We start from the raw sequence: 19,643 nt of genomic DNA on the forward strand, positions 1-19,643 counted from the left end.
TTTTGCATGCAGATAACCTTTTAGATTATTACTTAACGGCCACCCTTTTTCCTGATATATTTTTGGTTCAATTTGAAAGTGTTCATTTACATCAATTGGCTCAAATGATTGTAATAGGCTTTAAAAAAAAAATTGGAAAAATTGATTTCTTGATAACATCTTACTCCCCTTGTTTCTGCAGTTGTTTTCTCCATATTTCTGGTCAATGGAACACAGTTTGAAAAGAAAGTCCCCAGAAAACGGATTCAATAGCTTTTCTCTGGATGATCTTAATGAAGATCTCTTTGAAAGGGTACTTTCATGGTTACCAACTTCCACATTCTTCCGCCTTACTTCTGTGTGCAAAAGATGGAAATCAGCTGCTGCTTCTGTGAGTTTCAAGCTTGCTTGCTCACACATTCCTTCGCGTAATCCTTGGTTTTTGATGATTGCTCCCAGCCTCAACCAATCTATTATCTTTGACTCTTCTGAAAACACTTGGAAGAGACTAAATCATCCTTGTCTTCTTCATGAAGATTCCAACAGAAGTTGCATGCCTGTTGCAGCCTCTGGTGGCCTTGTTTGCTACAGAAAATTGTCAGGAAACTTCATTGTGTGCAATCCGGTGACCGGAGCTTGTAGTGAACTCCCTCCATTGCATTTTGCCCCAGAGAATCAATCTCTCAATGCCATTGTGATGAGTACAACTTGCAAAGACCAAATCTCCTACAAGATTGTATTAGTCTTTGGTGAACTTCCAAATCTTTTGTATAAAGTCTACCACTCAAGCTCTGGCAGTTGGGAAGACGAGACCGCGCTGATGAGGAAGGTTGATGATAATTCCATGGATTGTGATTCAACTGATGACAATGTTGTTTACTTCCTTAGCAAGGCTGGAAATGTGGTGGCAAGTAGCATGCAGAGAAGTCCATCTAAGCAATACTCATCAGTTATTACTAAAAAAGATGGTAAAGAGATAGTTTATTTTCTTAGCTCCTCAGGGACAGTAGTGGCTTGCAATTTGACATGCAAGTGCTTCTTTGAGTACCCCAGGTTGTTACCTGTTTTTAGTGAGTACTCTATTGATGTTGTGGAGTGTAATGGTGAGATGGTAGTTGTGTTGTTATATGAATTCTTGGAAAGTACAAGTCTTAGGGTGTGGAAATTTGATGAGGCTAATAGATGCTGGCAACAGTTAGCAGCAATGCCTGCAGCAATGTCTCATGAGTGGCATGGAAAGAAGGCAGATATTAACTGTGTTGGAGCTGGTGATAGGATATTTATATGCTTGAACTCCCCTGAGCTGTGTACTTATATTATGTGTGATTTGGTGACCGACAAGTGGATTGAATTGCCAAAATGTTGCATAAATGGCCAAGTCATAGAGTTCATGTCTGCCTTTTCATTTGAGCCCAGGATTGAGGCTTCTGTATGACAGTAAAATGCCCCAGCATTGTTTCTTGATTTTGGTTATCATCATTTTTTTTTTTTTTGGTGTTCTGTTAGCTTAAATTTTCTTTTCACTTGTACTACAATTTTTCATGCAAAATAGCTAGTTGGAGATTGGTATGAAAAAAAGAGACGGAAGCTAATCAGAATTATTGATTGCTGACCGAGATATTTGTAATTTTCTTCATTGATAAGATTGAGAGGCTGAATTGATATTTAGTCATTTATGTTAAAGGGTTTGATGGACTAAATTGATGTCAATTTTATTTAAATGACCAAACTAATATTATATCCATCTTTCATGGACTAAAATAAGTGTTTAATATTTTTTTTAAAAGATTAAACTTTTTTTTTAGTCCTCCATAGATGAAAGTGACGTAATTTTAGGGCATGTTTGATTACTTTTTTGAAAAATAGTTTCTTAGGTTAAAAAAAAAACTTGTTTGGAAAGGATTGGTATATAAAAATAAATTTTGTATTTCAAAAAAAACAAAAAAAATCAAAACAACGATTATATAATGAAGAACAATCTAGGAATGTTCTAATTTTTTTTTTCTTGTTTTTGTGGTGCCAATTTTATAATTATGAAGATTGATTAATGACATTTTTATAAATAAATTTATTTTTTAATTTTAAATTATTTTACTGTGACAATTTTATAATATAGACAAATACAATTTATTATCTTAATAACTTTAAATGTAACTATATTTTAACAAATTTATCATTCTTCAACACTAAAATTAATTTTCAAAATTTATATTAAAAAAGTTTTTTGTAAAAGAATTAATAACATATCAAAACACATTTGTCCGTGTCAACAAACAATTCGAAATGACTCGACTTTTTTAGAATAGGTCCGAGTCAAATAGCAATGATTCGAATCACTTTACACTATTTCAGAAACCCAAGGACTCAATCGTATGGATATGTAAAATACAGGATTTCCAATCCTAGCAGGATTGGGGGGGGGCGGATACTCAATTTCAAGTGAGTAAACATAATTCTATACTCGATCTCATAGATCCATATCGAATTCTGTGGAAAGCCGTATTCTACACTGTGAGATTTATAGAAAATTAAAGAATATAAAATTAATTGAGACTTATCAACTAAAATAAGGGGACATTTACATTATCTATCTTTTTAATCTTTCTATCATTATTATTTTTTTATCACCGTTAGATCAGATTTAAATTAACAGTCTCAAATATAATAATTTGTTTGTCTCTTTTCCATCTGTTAATTTAAATATAATCCAACATTAATAAAAGGGAAAATCAATCCTTGTTAAGATTGTGATTAGTAGGTTAATATTTGTTAAGAAAATTAGTTCATTCTTATCTTACTTTTTCTGTTATAACAAACCACACCTTTAGTGCAGAGTGGTGCGTTTTCTTTGGTCATTTTTGTTACAGGTTGTTAGGAGATTCCTTTTTGCTTTTCTCTCTCTCTTGTATATATATATATCAGAGATACCAATTTGTAAGTCACACAAAAAGATGAATATATAGTTTTTCTTCTAATATGGTATCAAGAGCATATAGGTTCTTTCCATTTTTTCTCTGATTGTTTGCCATGGCCAAGGGCCAGCAACCTCCGAAACCCACCACCACCACCACAAATCCGGTTGAGGACACAAACAGTCCATACTATTTGCACAATGCCGATCATCCAGGTCTTGTGCTTGTCACTCATCTTCTCACAGGGACAAACTATCACACATGGAACAGAGCTATGTCAATGGCTCTCACTGCTAAAAACAAATACCAATTCGTTGATGGATCACTTCCTCAACCAGACTCGGATGATTTACTTTCCTCTTTCTGGATTCGATGCAACAGCATGGTCACTTCATGGTTACTGAATTCCATTGCTCGTGAGATTGCTGATAGTCTCCTATACATACCCACTGCAGCAGGGATCTGGATGGATCTCAAGGAACGATTTCAGCAAGGTAATGGTCCTAGGATTTTTCAATTGAAATCCCAAATCACTACACTCACTCAAGGAGCTCTTGATGTGAACACGTATTATACACGATTGAAGACACTATGGGATGAATTGAAGGAATTTGAGCCTATGCCTTCCTGCACTTGTGGTGGATTAAAGGCTTGGACTCTGTACAGAGAACATGAACGTTCCCTCCAATTTCTAATGGGTCTTAATGACTCCTTCTCCTCTACACGAGCGCAGATCTTGCTCATGGAACCATTACCATCTCTTGGTAGAGTTTTCTCACTTGTTGTGCAAGAAGAACGTCAAAGAAACATCCATTCCCATCACTCAGTTGGATATCCTTCATCTGTGCCTACTGTCAATGCCACTCAGATGCCGGGAAAACCTCGCCGTCCTTTTTGCACTCATTGTTCCATGACAGGTCACACCATCGAAAAGTGCTTCCACCTTCATGGATACCCACCTGGTTTCAAGGGAAGAATGAAGAACAACCCTGGTCAGGGGAATACTGGTTTCAATTCGGGCCACAACTCCACTGCTTATGTTTCAGCAGATGGTCCATTTTCTTCTCCTGGCCCAATAGGCCCAAATCCAAATCTCACCCCAAATCAAGTGTCACAGCTCCTAGCACTGCTTCACACTTCAGGCACGCCTTCTCCAGCACATAGCACCGTGTCAATGTCTCCAGCTCACACCTCTTCTACCTTCATTGAGTCACCTCAAATGGATTCCGCTTCTGGTGAGTCACCTTCGTTTTCTTCTTCGGACTGGATCTTAGATACAGGAGCAACACATCATATATGTTGCAACCTCAATCAATTCCTTTCTTCTTCTCCTATTGTTGATTTTTTTGTCAATCTACCCAACGAGACTTCTATTTCAGTGCCACGTTTGGGTTCTGTCCGCATATCTCCCAATTTAATTTTACCATCCGTGTTGTATGTGCCAGATTTTAAATATAATCTTTTGTCTGTCAGTTGTTTAACGTCTGTCTTCAAACTCAATCTCTCCTTTTCATCCGCTTCGTGTGTTTTGCAGGATCTTACCACAGGCCACACGATTGGGACGGCTGAGAGACAAGGAAATTTGTATGTCCTGCATGCCGTCTCCAATGGTCCTATAGCACAGGTCTCATCCGCAAAGTTGTCTTCTCTCTGGCACATGCGTTTGGGTCATCCCTTTTTTTCCCGTTTACATGTTTTACAAAATATGTTGCACTTGTCTTCAATTCCAGATACTTTTTGTAATGTGTGCCCTTTGTCAAAACAGAAGCGTTTGCCTTTCATTTCAAATAATAACATGAGTTCTTCTCCTTTTGATTTGGTTCATTTGGATATTTGGGGTCCTTTTTCACATGTCTCTGTTGATGGTTTTCGTTATTTTTTAACTATTGTTGATGGTTGCAGCAGATATACTTGGCTTTATTTCTTACGGACCAAATCTGATGTTTTACAATGTTTTCCTGAGTTTCATACTATGATTAACACTCAGTTTCATGTAAATATCAAGGCTGTCCGGACTGATAATGCTCCAGAATTTAATTTCTCTGACTTTTTCAGAACAAAAGGAATTGTGTCTTACCATTCTTGTGTTGATAGACCCCAGCAAAATGCTGTGGTAGAACGTAAGCATCAACATCTGCTTAATGTGGCAAGGTCTCTCCAATTCCAATCAAATATACCTCTTGGTTATTGGCCAGACTGTGTACAAACGGCTGTGTATTTAATCAACCGTTTTCCATCTACATTGTTGACTAATAAATCTCCTTTTGAAGTGCTGATGGGGAAGCCTCCTTCTTATTCACATCTTCGGACATTTGGCTGTCTATGTTATGTATCTACATTGCCTCGTGATCGTCACAAATTTTCTCCACGAGCCTTTCCTGGTGTGTTTCTTGGATACCCACAAGGATACAAAGCATACAAGGTGTTGGATGTAGCCACCAACAAAGTCTTTATATCCAGAGATGTTGTTTTTCATGAGCATGAGTTCCCTTTCAAGCATTTACCTGATTTTTCTGCTACCATGTTTCATGATTCTGTTTTACCTATTCCTACTGTGGATGTGATTTCTGATTTGCCTTCAGAACAGCCCACTGCTACTCGCAGAACCTCCACTAGAGATATTCATCCTCCTTCTCATTTAAGAGATTATTATTGTTACTCTGTTCCATCTTCTACATAGCATCCTATTGAGCCCGTTCTCTCAAGTTCTCGACTCTCCACTGCTATGCAACTTTTATTGGCTCGGTCACTTCACATCCAGAGCCATCCTCCTTCTATGAAGCTGTTAAAGTTCCCTCATGGCAGCAAGCAATGCAATTGGAGATTACTGCTTTAGAATCAAATGGCACTTGGTCACTTGTTCCTTTGCCACATGGAAAAAAGGCCATCGGTTGCAAATGGATCTACAAAGTTAAGCTGCATGCAGATGGTACCTTGGAACGTTATAAAGCTCGTTTAGTAGCTCAAGGTTTCAATCAACAAGAGGGAGTTGATTTTTTTGACACTTTCTCTCCAGTAGCAAAGGTAACATCTGTTCGTTTATTGCTTGCTTTGGCCTCCTTACATGGCTGGTCCCTTACTCATTTAGACATTAATAATGCCTTTCTCCATTGTGAGTTGACTGAAGAAGTGTACATGGTTCCACCTCTCGGTTATCTCCATGAGGGGGAGCCTGTTTCATCAAATATGGTTTGTAAGTTACACAAGTCCTTGTATGGACTCAAACAAGCATCAAGGCAGTGGTTTCATAAATTTTCTCAAGTTTTAATTGCTCATGGTTTCAAACAATCCATTGGAGATTCTTCTCTTTTTGTTAAGAACCAAGGTGGATGTTTTCTTGCTGTTCTAGTGTATGTAGATGACATCATAGTGGCTGGAAATAATCATCCTGAAGTACAACAACTAAAGGACTATTTGAACAACCATTTTAGATTGAAGGACCTTGGTGATTTAAAGTATTTCCTTGGGTTGGAAGTTGCACGATCATCTAAAGGAATTTCCATCTGCCAAAGAGGATATGCATTACAAATTTTAAGGGATGCTGGAGTTACTGGTTGTAAATCAAAAACCACTCCAATGGAACCGAATATCAAGTTGTCTCAAGAGGAGGGTGACTTGTTAGATGATCCACTTGTTTACATAAGATTAATTGGACGGTTATTGTACTTGACCATTACTAGGCCAGATTTGTCATTTGCTGTAAACAAACTTAGTCAGTTTCTTGCTCATCCGCGAGTACCACATCTTCATGCTGCTCATAGGTTATTACAGTATGTCAAAGGGACAGTTGGACAAGGCATTTTTTATCCTAGTTCTGGACAATTGAAGTTAAAAGCTTTTTCCGATTCAGATTGGGGATCATGCACAGACACTAGAAGATCAATTACTAGTTTTTGTATTTTTCTAGGAGACTCATTGATAAGTTGGAAGTCAAAGAAACAACCAACAGTAGCTAGATCATCAGCTGAAGCAGAGTATAGAGCAATGGCTAATGTAACATGTGAATTGATTTGGCTACGGTCTCTTTTACTTGACTTTGGCATACTGCATCAAGAACCATGCTTGATTTTTTGTGATAATCAAGTAGCTCTACACATTGCAGAAAATTCAGTTTTTCATGAAAGGACAAAACACATAGAGATAGATTGTCACTTAGTCAGAGAAAAGGTGTCTAAAGGAGAGGTGAAAGTGATGTATATTTCCTCCCAACTACAGCAAGCAGATTTGCTTACCAAACCATTATTCCCGGGACAGTTTCTAACATTGCTTAACAAGATGGGAGTGTTGAACATACACTCTCCATCTTGAGGGGGAATGTTAAGATTGTGATTAGTAGGTTAATATTTGTTAAGAAAATTAGTTCATTCTTATCTTACTTTTCCTGTTATAACAAACCACACCTTTAGTGCAGAGTGGTGCGTTTTCTTTGGTCATTTTTGTTACAGGTTGTTAGGAGATTCCTTTTTGCTTTTCTCTCTCTCTTGTATATATATCAGAGATACCAATTTGTAAGTCACACAAAAAGATGAATATATAGTTTTTCTTCTAATAATCCTCCTGTTATCTGCAGACACTTCGAAAGTTGTGAAACTATTTTGTTTTTTTCATTTATTTATTTAAAATAGTGGGGCGTGTAATTATTGTATCAGTAACACGACAATAGCTATATCTTGCAATTTAATGGATACAAAGCCCTTAATAAAAAGATAGTAAGAGTGGGAAAATTAGATAGGTAGCCAATATAATTATTACCCTAAAATAATTCTTAAACAAAAAATGACAAATAATTTAAAACGAAGAAGTATTATATTATGAGTTCAATTTGACAACCCACGTTGATTTATTATGACATGTGTAGGGGTGATAAATAAGCCAAGGGCCTTTTAGGGGCCTTTGGCTCGGCTCGTGAAGGCTCAAGCTTACATGTCTAATATTGGTTGTTGGAACCAGGATTGGACTTATATAAAATCTCGTTTAATTAAAAGGCCTCAGGCTCCAATTCAAAAGTTCGGCCTTGGAGCCTCTCAGGCTGACCTAGTATATTAATTTTTATTTTTATTTATATTTTTTATACTATTTGTAATAACCCTCTCTCTCTTCTCAATCCATTTCACCCTTATTTTATTAGTTAAACAGACTTTTTGAATGATTTTGTTTTATATTATGTTGTTTCGATATATATTGAATTTATGAATATTTATAGAATTACTAGTGTTGTTGATTGTATATTCTGTTTGGATAAATTTTTATTGTCTTATTTTTTTCTAACAGGCTAACAGGCCAAAGCAGACTTTTATTTTTTATAAATAAGGCAGGCCATAGGCCGATAATTATATTCGTAATAGGTAACATGCTTGGTAAGGCCGACACATTTAATCATAAGCTTAACCTTTTAAGATCAAAGCTCGGCTCGACTCGGCTCATTAACACCCCTAGACATGTGTTATGCTCCCAATGGATTAGTTTTTTAGTGTTCTATAATATAACAATTCCTCCAATCACCATTAGCCCGGTAAAAATGTAAAGGGAGAATAAGTATAAGTAAATTAATTAATTAATAGCATGTTGAATAGTAAAATTCTTTTAAAAGTTTCAAATAATCTTTAGAAGAATCAAACATTTAGAAGGTCACAGTCAGCAACAGCTCGTGGATAATAAGAATAAATCTTTGGTGTTACTACTCTATTTAGATTTAGTGTATTCTATCAATAAGAACATTACATATCAGAGAAGAGAGAAAAAATTTGACAGAAAAAAAAAAATTTTTAGCTAATATATAATATTTTTATTAATGAAATGTGCTGAATCTTTGATACAACAGTAGTACCAAAGATTTATTCGGATAATGGATTGTTAGGGGTGTTAACGGGCCGAGCCGAGCCGAGCCGAGCTTTGATCTTAACGGGCCGAGCCGAGTCGAGCCTGTATTTAAACGTGTCAGACTAGCCTTAGCCTGTTACCTGTTACGAATATAATATTAGCCTGTGGCCTGGTTCGTTTACAAAAAATAAAAGCTTGTCTCAAGCCTGTGGCCTGTTTATATATTAAAAATAAAAACCTTACCTTTCAATTTGTTGCAGTATTTAGCCCATTAATCATGCACTGATAAGTATTTTTTTTGTAAGAAAATAATAGTTGTTTCTTTTATAATAAAAAACATTAATATTAAAAAATCAAAATAACAATAGCACCTTTACTTTATTTTACGTTGCTTTTCCTTAATTTTCTTCCACATTCTAGATTTTTTACATTAAATTTTCTTCCACATTCCTTAATATTCTAGATTTTTTACACTAGATTTGAACTCTACCAATAAATTTTCTTCCACATTTTACATTAAATTTTCTTCCACGGTTGCCGCCATAAGCATCATTATAAGCCGTGGAATCCGCATGGCTTATAAAAATAGATGGTGAACATGACTTCATTTACCTGTTGGTGGGACGATGACGGGGATAAGAGATAGAGAAGAGACAGAAAACTGAGAAAAGGATGTTGAAATGATTAATATAAAAATATAAAAAATAAATAAATTTAATGTATATGGGTCAGCCTTCAAGGCCGGACTTGGTTATGGAAGCCTGAGGCCTTTTAAATAAAAAGACTTTTGCATAAATATAAATCTGGACTTAATAATAAAAAAAGACAAGTCGAGCCGAGCCAAAACGGGCCGGGCCTAAGGCCCTTATAGACCCCAACCTTATTATCACCCCTATGGATTGTAGGTTGTAGAATCGAATCTCGCATTGTAATAATGACGTGCAGCGCGACCCGGCCCAAAACGACAGCTGAATTTAGTGTCGTTTAAATTATTTCGGGATAATTTCATGCCAATGACGTGGCTGAAAACAATTCGGTGACTTACTCAGGGATCGGTAGGCTTGTCCGTAGGTGATCATCCTCTTTGGTTTCCCCTTGCTGAAGAAAATCGATTTCCATTATAAAAAATCAAAAAAGGAAGAAGAAGACGAAGAAGAAGAATATAGGGTTTCTGAATTTTAATGATTTCATCTGAATCTGACTGAAAATCATTTGAATTTGAATTTGTTATATAAAGGGAAGAGAAAGAGAATGGAATCAGAGTATTTGGTGAAACAAGAATTGGAGGAATTGCAGAAACAATTGGGGAAGAAGCAAAATTTTGAGGCTGCTGTTTCGTCTCTCAAATCCATGCTCCAACACAAATATCCATCAGCTTCTCCCTCTCTCAGAAAATCCGTACGCTCATCTAAATTCAATTTTTTTTTTCATATTTAAATTTCCCATTATGACTCTATATAACTAGTTAGTGGTACATTCTTCAATTTAATTTTGTAACGTTTCTGGGTTTGGTTTATTATTCTTTGTTTCTATGAGTTTGGTCCGAAAGAACCGATTTTGAATTTGCTTGGATTGATAATTATGGTTATGTATGTAGTAATTATATATTAATATAAATAAATATTTCATGAGCCAAGCTTACTTGGTTATGCAATAATTTTATCTCGAAATTCACCATTGTAAAGTTTGTAACATACAATTCGTATTTCTAAAATATTATATTAATCTAAAATTATTTAGTACTTAATTAGTATGCATCAACATCATGTATACTTTTGAAATATATGAAGATAAATTTGATTATATACTTATTCTTGTTTAATTTTTATTAGATCTCACAAAAACAATCAAGATAATAGACAATGGTTGGATTGATAAAAATCACATTCTAAAAGTCTTTAGTTTGATTCCTACAAGTGATTTTTCGTTGGTAGGTAATCTGTATGCCCTTGTGTTGAGGTCTTTGTCATGTCCTGACCTTTGATAGGTCAACCTTTTTTATGTAACTTTTTTTTATTGTTTGTTGACGAATTAATAGCCAAGAAATTGACTGTGGTTTTGGTGGTGGTGCAGTTTTATTTGGTTATATGCCGGGTTGCTACTGTGTTGAAGACAAGGTATACAGCACCGGGTTTCTGGAATGCTGGACTGGGCCTTTTTGAGCAGGCTCAGTTGCTTGTTTCTGAACCTTCTGAGAAGGAACACTTGAAGGCTTGCATTGCCCAGGCAAGGGAACATTTGCATCTAGGAGACAACCCATCACAAGCTTCGCAACTCGTAGAGAATCATGCAAACAGAGGTGATTTCCTTTTCAGAATAATTGCAATTTTTCTTTCTTTTCTTGAGGTGTTATTTATGGTTTGTCATGTTCATGTGTTGTATCCTTCAGATGTTCTGAAATCATTTAACTTTGATTTCCTTTGTTTATTGTGTTTTGTGTCAATTCAGGATATCTTTTTGAGGGGCACCTTACAGTGGATCAAGAGCCACCACAGCCTCAATGGTTGGTGGAATCAAACCTCTTGAGCACAGCTGCTACACTATTTGCTGCTGAATCGTCTCAAGGTTCAGCTGCAAATGATACAACACCAGAAAATGCCGCAAATGTGCTTCAAGAGCTTATAAATAGATTGGAAGAAGTTGTGCCCCTGGTATTTATCCGAAATCTTTTCATACATTCCTGATAACCATTGGTTACTCCATTTTCAATTTTTTGCTCTTGAATATCAATATGGCTTTGAATCTCTAGTTTCAGCTTGTGTAATAGACAAGTTTCAAGAAAGAGATATAAATAATGTGGCTTACTCATAGTTTGAACCATAAGCAAACCAAGCTATTCTGGGTTCATTTGAGATCATTAACAAATTATTTACCCTAAATTTGGAACTTGAATACACCTAGTTGACTGTGAACAAGCATTTCTGCAAGCTATATTAAAGAAACCAAGCTACTTGAGAGTCATTCAATAGAATACTTCTTCTGCATATCAATTTGGCTTCTTCTATTTAAATGCTTATACGTAGTGTTACTTGTCATCGCTTTAGTGGATTTATCATCAATATTAATGCATCATCCAAGGGTATTTAGATATAAACAACCTACTCAGTTCAACTCATTTTATTAGTTCCTTTGTCACATTGTTGGTCTTTTCAATTTCCCTTTTTATTGGTATATGTATTTTGCCTATCATGAGCAGCTGTTCCATCGTTACACTTTGCACTGCTTAATTAAGGGTAACTAGCTGTAATTTTTTCTTTTTGTTTAGATGGATATAGATCCTGTAGCTCCAAAAGCCCCTCCTGCCAGTAAAGAAGTTGTGGCAAAACTTCCAGTCATCACTCTCACAGACGAAATCCTGGCTAATCTGGGGAAAGATGCAGAGTGTTCAATTTGCAGAGAAAACTTGGTTTTAAATGACAAAATGCAAGAGTTGCCATGCAAGCACACATTCCACCCACCATGTCTAAAGCCATGGCTGGTATTGTCCCTAAGTCCACAGATTTATTGGAAATTTATGTTCTGCTTTTGAAACCAACTTTATGCTTTTGATTCTGTGGCATTCTATAAGAAACAAGATAAATTGATATTAAGTGTGCTCAATTTTATCCTTTATGTGGCAGGATGAGCACAATTCTTGTCCAATCTGTCGATATGAGCTGCAAACTGATGATCGTGCCTATGAGAGCTGGAAGGAACGCGAAAAGGAAGCCGAAGAAGAGAGGAAAGGTGCCGAAAATGCCATTCGAGGTGGTGAATACATGTATGTTTAGACGGCTATTCAATGTATGGTTAATAATAAGATTTGTTCGTGTAATATTGGATTTGAAATTTTCTTTTGGTGACTAATTGTGTATTCATTATTATTTGAAGCTATAGATTTATCTCAAGTTTTTATTTGAAGAACTCAATTAGCCATTTGTCCACTTAAACGCAGCAAAAATGAAAATTTGATGACCCATCAATGGAGAATGGCACTCAAAGTGGGTTCCCATTGTAGTTCTCCATGGATGGTGTTATAGAATAAGGGACCGCAAAACTTAAGGATCATTTTGGAATTTCTTATATTTTGAGAGACAAATAATTTATTTAACAGAATTTTCCAAACTAACCTGTTAATAAAGTTGCAGTTGGTTCACACCACCCAGTGATTTATTTTTCTACACAATCAATGGTGTTCAAGGCTTGGAGCATCCATTCTCCAAATATTAAATGTAGCATTGTAGGCGTCACCCTGAATTCTGAATTCGGTAGTTGAGACCACGGGCATGCATGAATCGGTTCGATTTGCTTTGATTTTTATTAAAAATTGAACTCAATCGGTTTTAATAGTTTGGTTTTCAAACTAAACCAGTTTTAATTTTTTGAACTGATTTATAATTCATAACTGGTTTTGAATTAATTTTAATTTAAAATTGATTTTAAATTATAACTGGATTGAAATCAAAATCGGTTTTCAAGTTCAAAATCAATTATAAAATCGATTTTAAATCAAATCTAAGAATCATTAGCTCTTTAAATCAAATAAAATCCATATATAAATTTTTCTTTTCTCCTTATGTTCAAATCTAAGAATAACCGACTTTATTTACTCTATTCATACAGATCATTAACCCTTTATTCTGGTATACAATAACCAACTGTTAAGAAGAAAAATAATAATTAAACAAAATGATTGAAAATAAATTATTTTTTTTTAAAAAATAATTAAACAAAATCAACCATTTTCCTAGTAGATATTATTTGATTTTATGAACTTACTAACTTATGTCACGTTATTTGAAAGTTTTAATTTAAAAAAAAAAAACATGTGGAACAATACCAAACCAAATATTTAAATTCAAAAGCTTTTTGTGTTGCTTTATTTCTTAGCAACGAGGTATTCAAAACATTAACATTTATCTAACACTAACATTGTTAGCGTAAAACTAGAAATGGGTTAGGCGCGTGGCTCTACTCGCGCAATTTTTTTATGTCTGTTAGGGTTTTCTTTCTGTTTTTCGCTGTGTTTGCTTCAATGGGAGAGTCGAGAGATGGTGAGATCGAGTATTTGGTGATGTCAAGGAAGAGTACAAAGAGGACGAAGAGTGGTGATGAGATTCAACCGGAAGTTGTGATACGTGAAGCGATTAAGGATTTTCAGGCTGGGGCTCCAGGGTATGAAAAACCGAGGGCATTTGCAGAGGTTACAGGGGTTGAGAACGGTGTGTCGGGCGACAACGTTCCATGGCTATTTGAGGAAGATGATCCTGATATGGATCCCCTAGATCCTAAGCTAGGTGAGATCTCTGAATGAGGCTTTCAGACCATTGTTAGGGATGACGGTTCTGTTGAAATTAGAAGCAACAAGGAGGCGAGAACTAGAATGCGTCTAAAGTGGAAGAATGCGTTGATTGTGAAGCTGCTAGAAAGGAAGATTGGCGTTGGATTTATGAAGAAGAGGCTGGAGGTGATGTGGGCGAAGGCTGGGAATATTACTGTTGCGGATCTAGGTAACAAATTTTTTTTCGGTTAGGTTCAGTTGTCTGGTGTAAGAACCCGCACCGTTAATTAAGGAAATTAAGTAATTAATTATGTTAAATTAAGAAATGATTCCATAATTGATCCTAATAATTATTAAGAGGCTTTAATAATTATGATAAGTGATTAAGAATGCTGAAAGTCGCTTTTCGGAAGAAAAGTGAAGATACCGGTTCTGCTAGTCGGTATAAATGTGTACCTAAAAAGTATCCCGGAAAATAATAATAAGTGCATGATAATTACTAGAATAATATGTAGGACTTGTAACACGAGTTTCAAGTCAAAATAATGAGAACTGGTGCCAGAAACTGATGCTGGCTATGAAAAGCGCGTACCGAAAAGGTGCTCCGAAAATTATAAGAAAAATATGATAATTCTTGTAAAATTGAGTAGGTTAAGAATCCAAAGTTTGGGATTAAAATGCTAAGCGTAGCAATTAAAGTTAATACTGTGTGTATTATTTTAAAGTGGCTATATAAGTGCATTTTGCACAAAACCCTAGGTGGATATCAGCCTCCTACGTGACTCTTTGCTAGTGTGTGAGCTCTCCATGCTGCCACCTTCATTCCTTGGTCATTCTTGCTTGATTTTGTGTCAAGACTTGACATTTTCTTTTCTTTTTCATCATCTAAACACTTGTGGTGAGTGAGAGTGAGCATTGGGAGGGTGTTGGTGGCCTTGCTTCTGAGTGTTGGAGGCTGTGTTGTGAAGGGGATGAGTTGGTGGTTTGTAGTGTTGGAGCTTTCTTCTTGGCTTGTGAGCTTCAAAGTGTCAACCTTTGTGAAGAAGCTTGAGTGGCATTTTCGTTTGGTGTTAAAGTCAGAACCTTGAAGTTGTCTTGTGAGCTCCAAGAGCACCCTTTGTTGGCTTGTTGAGCTTTGGGGTGAGTTACCTTACCATGATCATGAGTTTTTATGCTTTAAAGGTGATGTCTTTGTATGTAAATGGGTTAAACAAGTAACTAACATATGTATGAACCTGTATAGACCTAAAAATGGAGTCTTGAACACATTTAATTGGTAAAAGTGGAACCTTTGAAGGATATCTTCGCGAAATGAAAAAACTGCATTCTGTCGCGAAATATCCGGATATTTGCCGTGAAATATTCGGATATTGATATCCGGATATTGATATTCGGATATGGGGATTTGGATATCCGGATATTGGATATCTGGATATTGTCAGTGAGATATCCGGATATTGGATATCCGGATATGTCCCCGAGGAATATCCGGATATTCTGGGATTTCGTGAAACAATAGCTATGCTGTGTGTACAGTGGGCTATTGGGGGTTTGTGGACCCTGGATTGATGAAGTTGAACTTCTGTAATTAATGAACTAAGTCAGAATCATGTGATTAAGGGCTTGTGGCTTTGTTGGAAGCCTTAAGACGTAAATAGTAAAAGGAGAACGTAGCCTTTATGTTAATGCTTTTGAGCTATGTATGTTGATATACTTGCTGGTCCTAAATCAGATTGTGATCTGCTGTGTGTTGGACTTGAGCTGTGAGGACTCTTGGCATTGTATAGTGAGCTTGCAATGTAAGCTTTCGTGTCCTCGGTTTAGCCATATTGTGGTTCCACCATGTCCCATGGGGGTATGGTTATATGCATGCTGTGTTACATGCTTTTGATGTTTTGGAAATGTTGTTGAGCTGTTATATGCTAGTGCCTTTATGATATACATGTGGTGTTCCACCTATACGATAATCCTGAGTATGTGGTACATACAAGATGGTGAGGCTGTGGGTGAGGTGCAAGCAGTGTTCCTTGTACTACATGTAGGTATAGACGTATTCCTACATTTCTCTGGCCAGTAGAATAATTTAAACACACATGGCATGAATATCTGTTGCACTGTATAGTTTTGGAACTGATATTGATTTAAATGCTTTTAGAACTTATATTGCACATGTAAGTGAGCTTGAGGTGGAAGATCCTTGAGGACCCCTTGTCTTACTGAGATTTCTAGTTTAGAGATCTCACCCTACGTTTGGGGAATGCTTATTTCTGGATCAGGTAATGTGGGGGTTGAGGCCCCAGGCGGCAGGAGGCCGGAGCTGAGTCAGATATCGATGATATTATATGCTGACTTGTTGGATGCTGGATATGCATGCTGCTTTTATGCTTTTAGCTTCTTTATGACTTTGGATTATTATGTTGAGGCTTGGCCGTTTACGCTGTTGATTTTGTGAGCATGGGGATTGTCCATGCCACGTAGACTTGTTATGTCTTGTTTCAATTAGAGTTGTATTAATGTATCAGGATATTGTCCGGATTACGTGATGTAATGCCGTGACTTAGATACTCACTTTATATTTATATATGGCGGTATTTCAGTAGATGTCTTATTGCAATTTACATACAGGCGATATTTTATGAAACTGATTAAGTAATCAACTTGGCTAAGTATAATGACGTTATAATTGGAAAAGAAAAAGATATTCCGCATTTTTAATTAAGCGCAGCTTAATACGATAGTATGATAACATTACCGGGTATACACGAGGTGTTACATCTGAAGGATATGAACCTAGCTATTACTGGTGGTCCGTGGGTTATCCTAGGTCATTACCTAGCCACAAGGAAGTGGGAACCATGTTTTGATCCTGACAAAGCTAATATCCATAAAGTAGCTGCACGGATTCGACTCCCAGGCATCCTACAGGAATATTGCGAATTTTCATTTCTGAATCATCTTGGTTCGGTGATTGGTAAAGTAATTAAGGTTGATCGTACTACTTCTACTGTAGACAGAGCCAGATTTGCCAGGGTGTGTTTTGAAATTGACCTCTCTAAGCCTTTGAGAGGTGAATATGTTTTGGATGGTGCTAGGAAGAGGGTGGAGTATGAAGGACTTTTTTTGATTTGTCTCAAATGTGGTAGGTATGAGCATAACTCTGACTCATGTCCAGATTTTGCTAGACCTACTCATGTGCATCAACCGGAGGAGGCTCCTGCTCAACTTGTGGAAAATTCTGGAGCCCAAGGTGTAGGACCATGGATGGTTGTTAATCGAAGGAAGAAAGATCAGCCATCCTATCAAAAGCATGATACCGAAAGTTACAGAACCTTTGGTGCTGACATCTCTAATAAAAAGAGTATGATGGGTCCTAAGTCTGGTGCTAACAAGGAAAAGGGTAATGCAAAAGGGGCTAATGTCCAACAGTCTGTGAGTGACTCTCCTAGTCCTATGGTAAACAATGAGAATGTATCCTCGTGTAGCAAAGCTGGGTCCCCTGTTCTTGGAATGTTGTTTGCAACTGTTGCATCATCTGCTGCTAAAAAAGTGGTGCAAATCGTTCGGGGGTTTATTCTTCCAAGAAATATGTGGTGAAGGCCTCTTCGGTTAAAGGTAAAGGATCTGTACAAGAATCACCTATCTCCTTTGGAGTAGGCAGCTCAGTTTTTCAAAAGATGGATGAGTTGGAGGGTGAAGATAATATGTCAGGGGAGCTTAGTTTGACACATGATAATTCCTCCCATGTTTCAAATGCTCTTGTTGTCGAGGAAATGGTTGCTGCTAGCATGCAAAAGGAACCTGAGCCTCTTGATCAAATTATGGATGAGCCTTCCAAGCTTGTGGATGCTAATATAGGTATGGAAGTTGACTTATCTCTAAAAGCTAATTTAGTTAATGATGTTAATATTAGCTATGAAACTGGTTGTGTTGATGGACTTGCTGGAAGTCAGAGCTGTATGAGTGTTAGTCATGATGGAAGCTGCAAGAGCTTTGTAATCTTGCATCATAGTCAGAATTCATGATGAATGTCCTTTCATGGAATTGTAGAGGTGCTGTCAAGAGACAATTTAAAAGCACTTTTAGTAGATTTAGGAATAAATATAAGGTTAGTGTGGCTGTTATTTTGGAGCCTAGGGTGAGTGGGAATAAAGCTGTTAGGATTATCAGAAGTTTGGGCTTCACTAATTATAGTATAGTTGAAGCTCAAGGATTTTCTGGTGGCATTTGGCTCATGTGGAATGCTAGTGATGTTAAGATTTCTTGTATTTCAAAGCATGAGCAGTATATTCACTGTTGGGTGGAGTTTTCTAATATGAAAGGCTTCTTTTTTACGGCTGTCTATGCTAGTCCTCATGAAGGGAAACGCAGAATACTGTGGGAAGAGTTGAAACATATTGGGAGGACTATGGAGGAGCCTTGGTTACTATCTGGTGACTTTAATGAAATCACTTGTGCTGAGGAGAAGAGGGGTGGAAGGATTGTTGATTATAACAGGTGCAACCAGTTTACTAATGTCCTAGATGCTTGTGGTGTGTTGGATTTGGGAGGAGGTGGTAATAGGTTTACTTGGAGAAGGCCCAAGTTCCTTCACTTGAATAGGGTTTTTAAGAGGCTTGATAGAGCTGTGGCTAATGAGATTTGGAGAGCTAGCTTTGAAGATGTTGATGTGCTGACCCTCCCTAGACTATTCTCTGACCATTGTCCTATTCTTGTCAGATTGGAGAAGGAAGAAACTGATTGGAGAGAGAGAGAGGCCCTCCTGGTTCCTTGCCTCCTGGTAGTATGACCCTAGATTCAGTCCTTTCCTTAAAGCTAATTGGAACCAAGCTGCCAACCTTTGTGACAATTTGAACTCCTTTACTCCAGCTCTTAAGGATTGGAATATAGATGTTTTTGGTTTCATTCAATATAAGAAAAATAGGATTATTGCTAGATTGGATGGTATTCAAAAAGTTAGTAGCAGTAATAACAGTAAGCAGCTTGAGAAGTTAGAATCTAAGCTGAAGGATGAACTTTCAGGTATCCTTGATCAGGAGGAACAACTATGGCATCAAAAATCTAGGGGAGATTGGATTAGAGATGGAGATATAAATACTAGACTTTACCATACTAGTACCTTGATCCGAAGGAAAAGGAATAAAATTATTAAACTCCAAGATGAGGCTGGCGATTGGATAAGTAGGGAAAATGAGTTAATTGAGTTGGCAAGGAATTTCTTCATAAATCTCTTTAAGGATGGAGCTATTAATCCTGTGTGGGTGCATACTAGTAACAATTGGCTGTAGATATAAGGTATGTTTTGATGATAACAAAATGGCAACAACAAAAAGAGAAGATCTTTGATCAAGAGCAGAAAGCATCAACCGTATGTGGATATTGAAGATGTATGATGTAGTCACACAAGAAGAGTAATGTCACATCAAAGTGGCAAGATCATTGGATCAAGAACAACAAGAAATAATTAGAATAGCAACACCAAGATCAAAGACAACTAACCATAGACAACATCTAAGAGAATCTCAATATCATAACCATGGTGAAAAATGATCAAAACCAACAAAGTGCCAAACATTGTCATATTCAACAAGTCAACACATCAAGTTCAAGTAAGGATCCAAGACACAAGACATATAGCTAAGTCTAAAATCATATTTAGAATATATCTTTAGGAC

General features: G+C 36.6%; 4 protein-coding genes across 4 annotated transcripts; all 4 read left to right on the forward strand.

Annotated features, from left to right (window-relative positions):
- Positions 1-205: 205 nt before the first annotated feature.
- LOC133311093 (F-box only protein 13-like) lies at positions 206-1,414 on the forward strand. The gene has a single exon (XM_061512110.1). The coding sequence runs from the start codon at positions 206-208 to the stop codon at positions 1,412-1,414; it is 1,209 nt and encodes a 402-aa protein (XP_061368094.1).
- A 1,592-nt stretch (positions 1,415-3,006) lies between these two features.
- On the forward strand, positions 3,007-4,055 carry LOC133311079 (uncharacterized). The gene is made up of 2 exons (XM_061512090.1): positions 3,007-3,943; positions 4,009-4,055. The coding sequence occupies exons 1-2, from the start codon at positions 3,007-3,009 to the stop codon at positions 4,053-4,055; spliced, it is 984 nt and encodes a 327-aa protein (XP_061368074.1).
- A 55-nt stretch (positions 4,056-4,110) lies between these two features.
- Positions 4,111-12,592, forward strand: LOC133311088 (E3 ubiquitin-protein ligase AIP2). Its single transcript, XM_061512106.1, has 6 exons — positions 4,111-4,139; positions 9,962-10,109; positions 10,785-11,010; positions 11,160-11,362; positions 11,977-12,189; positions 12,332-12,592. Exons 1-6 carry the CDS (start codon positions 4,111-4,113, stop codon positions 12,479-12,481), a joined length of 969 nt encoding a protein of 322 aa, XP_061368090.1. The 3' UTR covers positions 12,482-12,592.
- Positions 12,593-14,073: 1,481 nt separating this feature from the next.
- Positions 14,074-17,565, forward strand: LOC133311080 (uncharacterized). Its single transcript, XM_061512092.1, has 2 exons — positions 14,074-14,200; positions 16,796-17,565. The coding sequence occupies exons 1-2, from the start codon at positions 14,074-14,076 to the stop codon at positions 17,563-17,565; spliced, it is 897 nt and encodes a 298-aa protein (XP_061368076.1).
- Positions 17,566-19,643: the final 2,078 nt, after the last annotated feature.

The sequence above is a fragment of the Gastrolobium bilobum genome, unplaced genomic scaffold (assembly GCF_033153095.1).
Source record: "Gastrolobium bilobum isolate Gb01-03AN ecotype WA unplaced genomic scaffold, APGP_CSIRO_Gbil_v1 utg6878, whole genome shotgun sequence".
NCBI classification, from domain to species: domain Eukaryota; kingdom Viridiplantae; phylum Streptophyta; class Magnoliopsida; order Fabales; family Fabaceae; genus Gastrolobium; species Gastrolobium bilobum.

Bases quoted from the DNA above. Each gene is read 5' to 3' on its own strand.
- LOC133311093 (XM_061512110.1), top strand. From the start codon at position 206: ATGGAACACAGTTTGAAAAGAAAGTCCCCAGAAAACGGATTCAATAGC.
- LOC133311079 (XM_061512090.1), top strand. From the start codon at position 3,007: ATGGCCAAGGGCCAGCAACCTCCGAAACCCACCACCACCACCACAAAT. The intron at 3,944-4,008 runs GTCCATTTTCTT...CAAGTGTCACAG, and splicing joins TGCTTATGTTTCAGCAGATG to CTCCTAGCACTGCTTCACAC.
- LOC133311088 (XM_061512106.1), top strand. From the start codon at position 4,111: ATGGATTCCGCTTCTGGTGAGTCACCTTC. The intron at 10,110-10,784 runs GTACGCTCATCT...GTGGTGGTGCAG, and splicing joins CTCCCTCTCTCAGAAAATCC to TTTTATTTGGTTATATGCCG. The intron at 11,363-11,976 runs GTATTTATCCGA...CTTTTTGTTTAG, and splicing joins TGGAAGAAGTTGTGCCCCTG to ATGGATATAGATCCTGTAGC.
- LOC133311080 (XM_061512092.1), top strand. From the start codon at position 14,074: ATGCGTCTAAAGTGGAAGAATGCGTTGATTGTGAAGCTGCTAGAAAGG. The intron at 14,201-16,795 runs GTAACAAATTTT...GGGTTATCCTAG, and splicing joins TATTACTGTTGCGGATCTAG to GTCATTACCTAGCCACAAGG.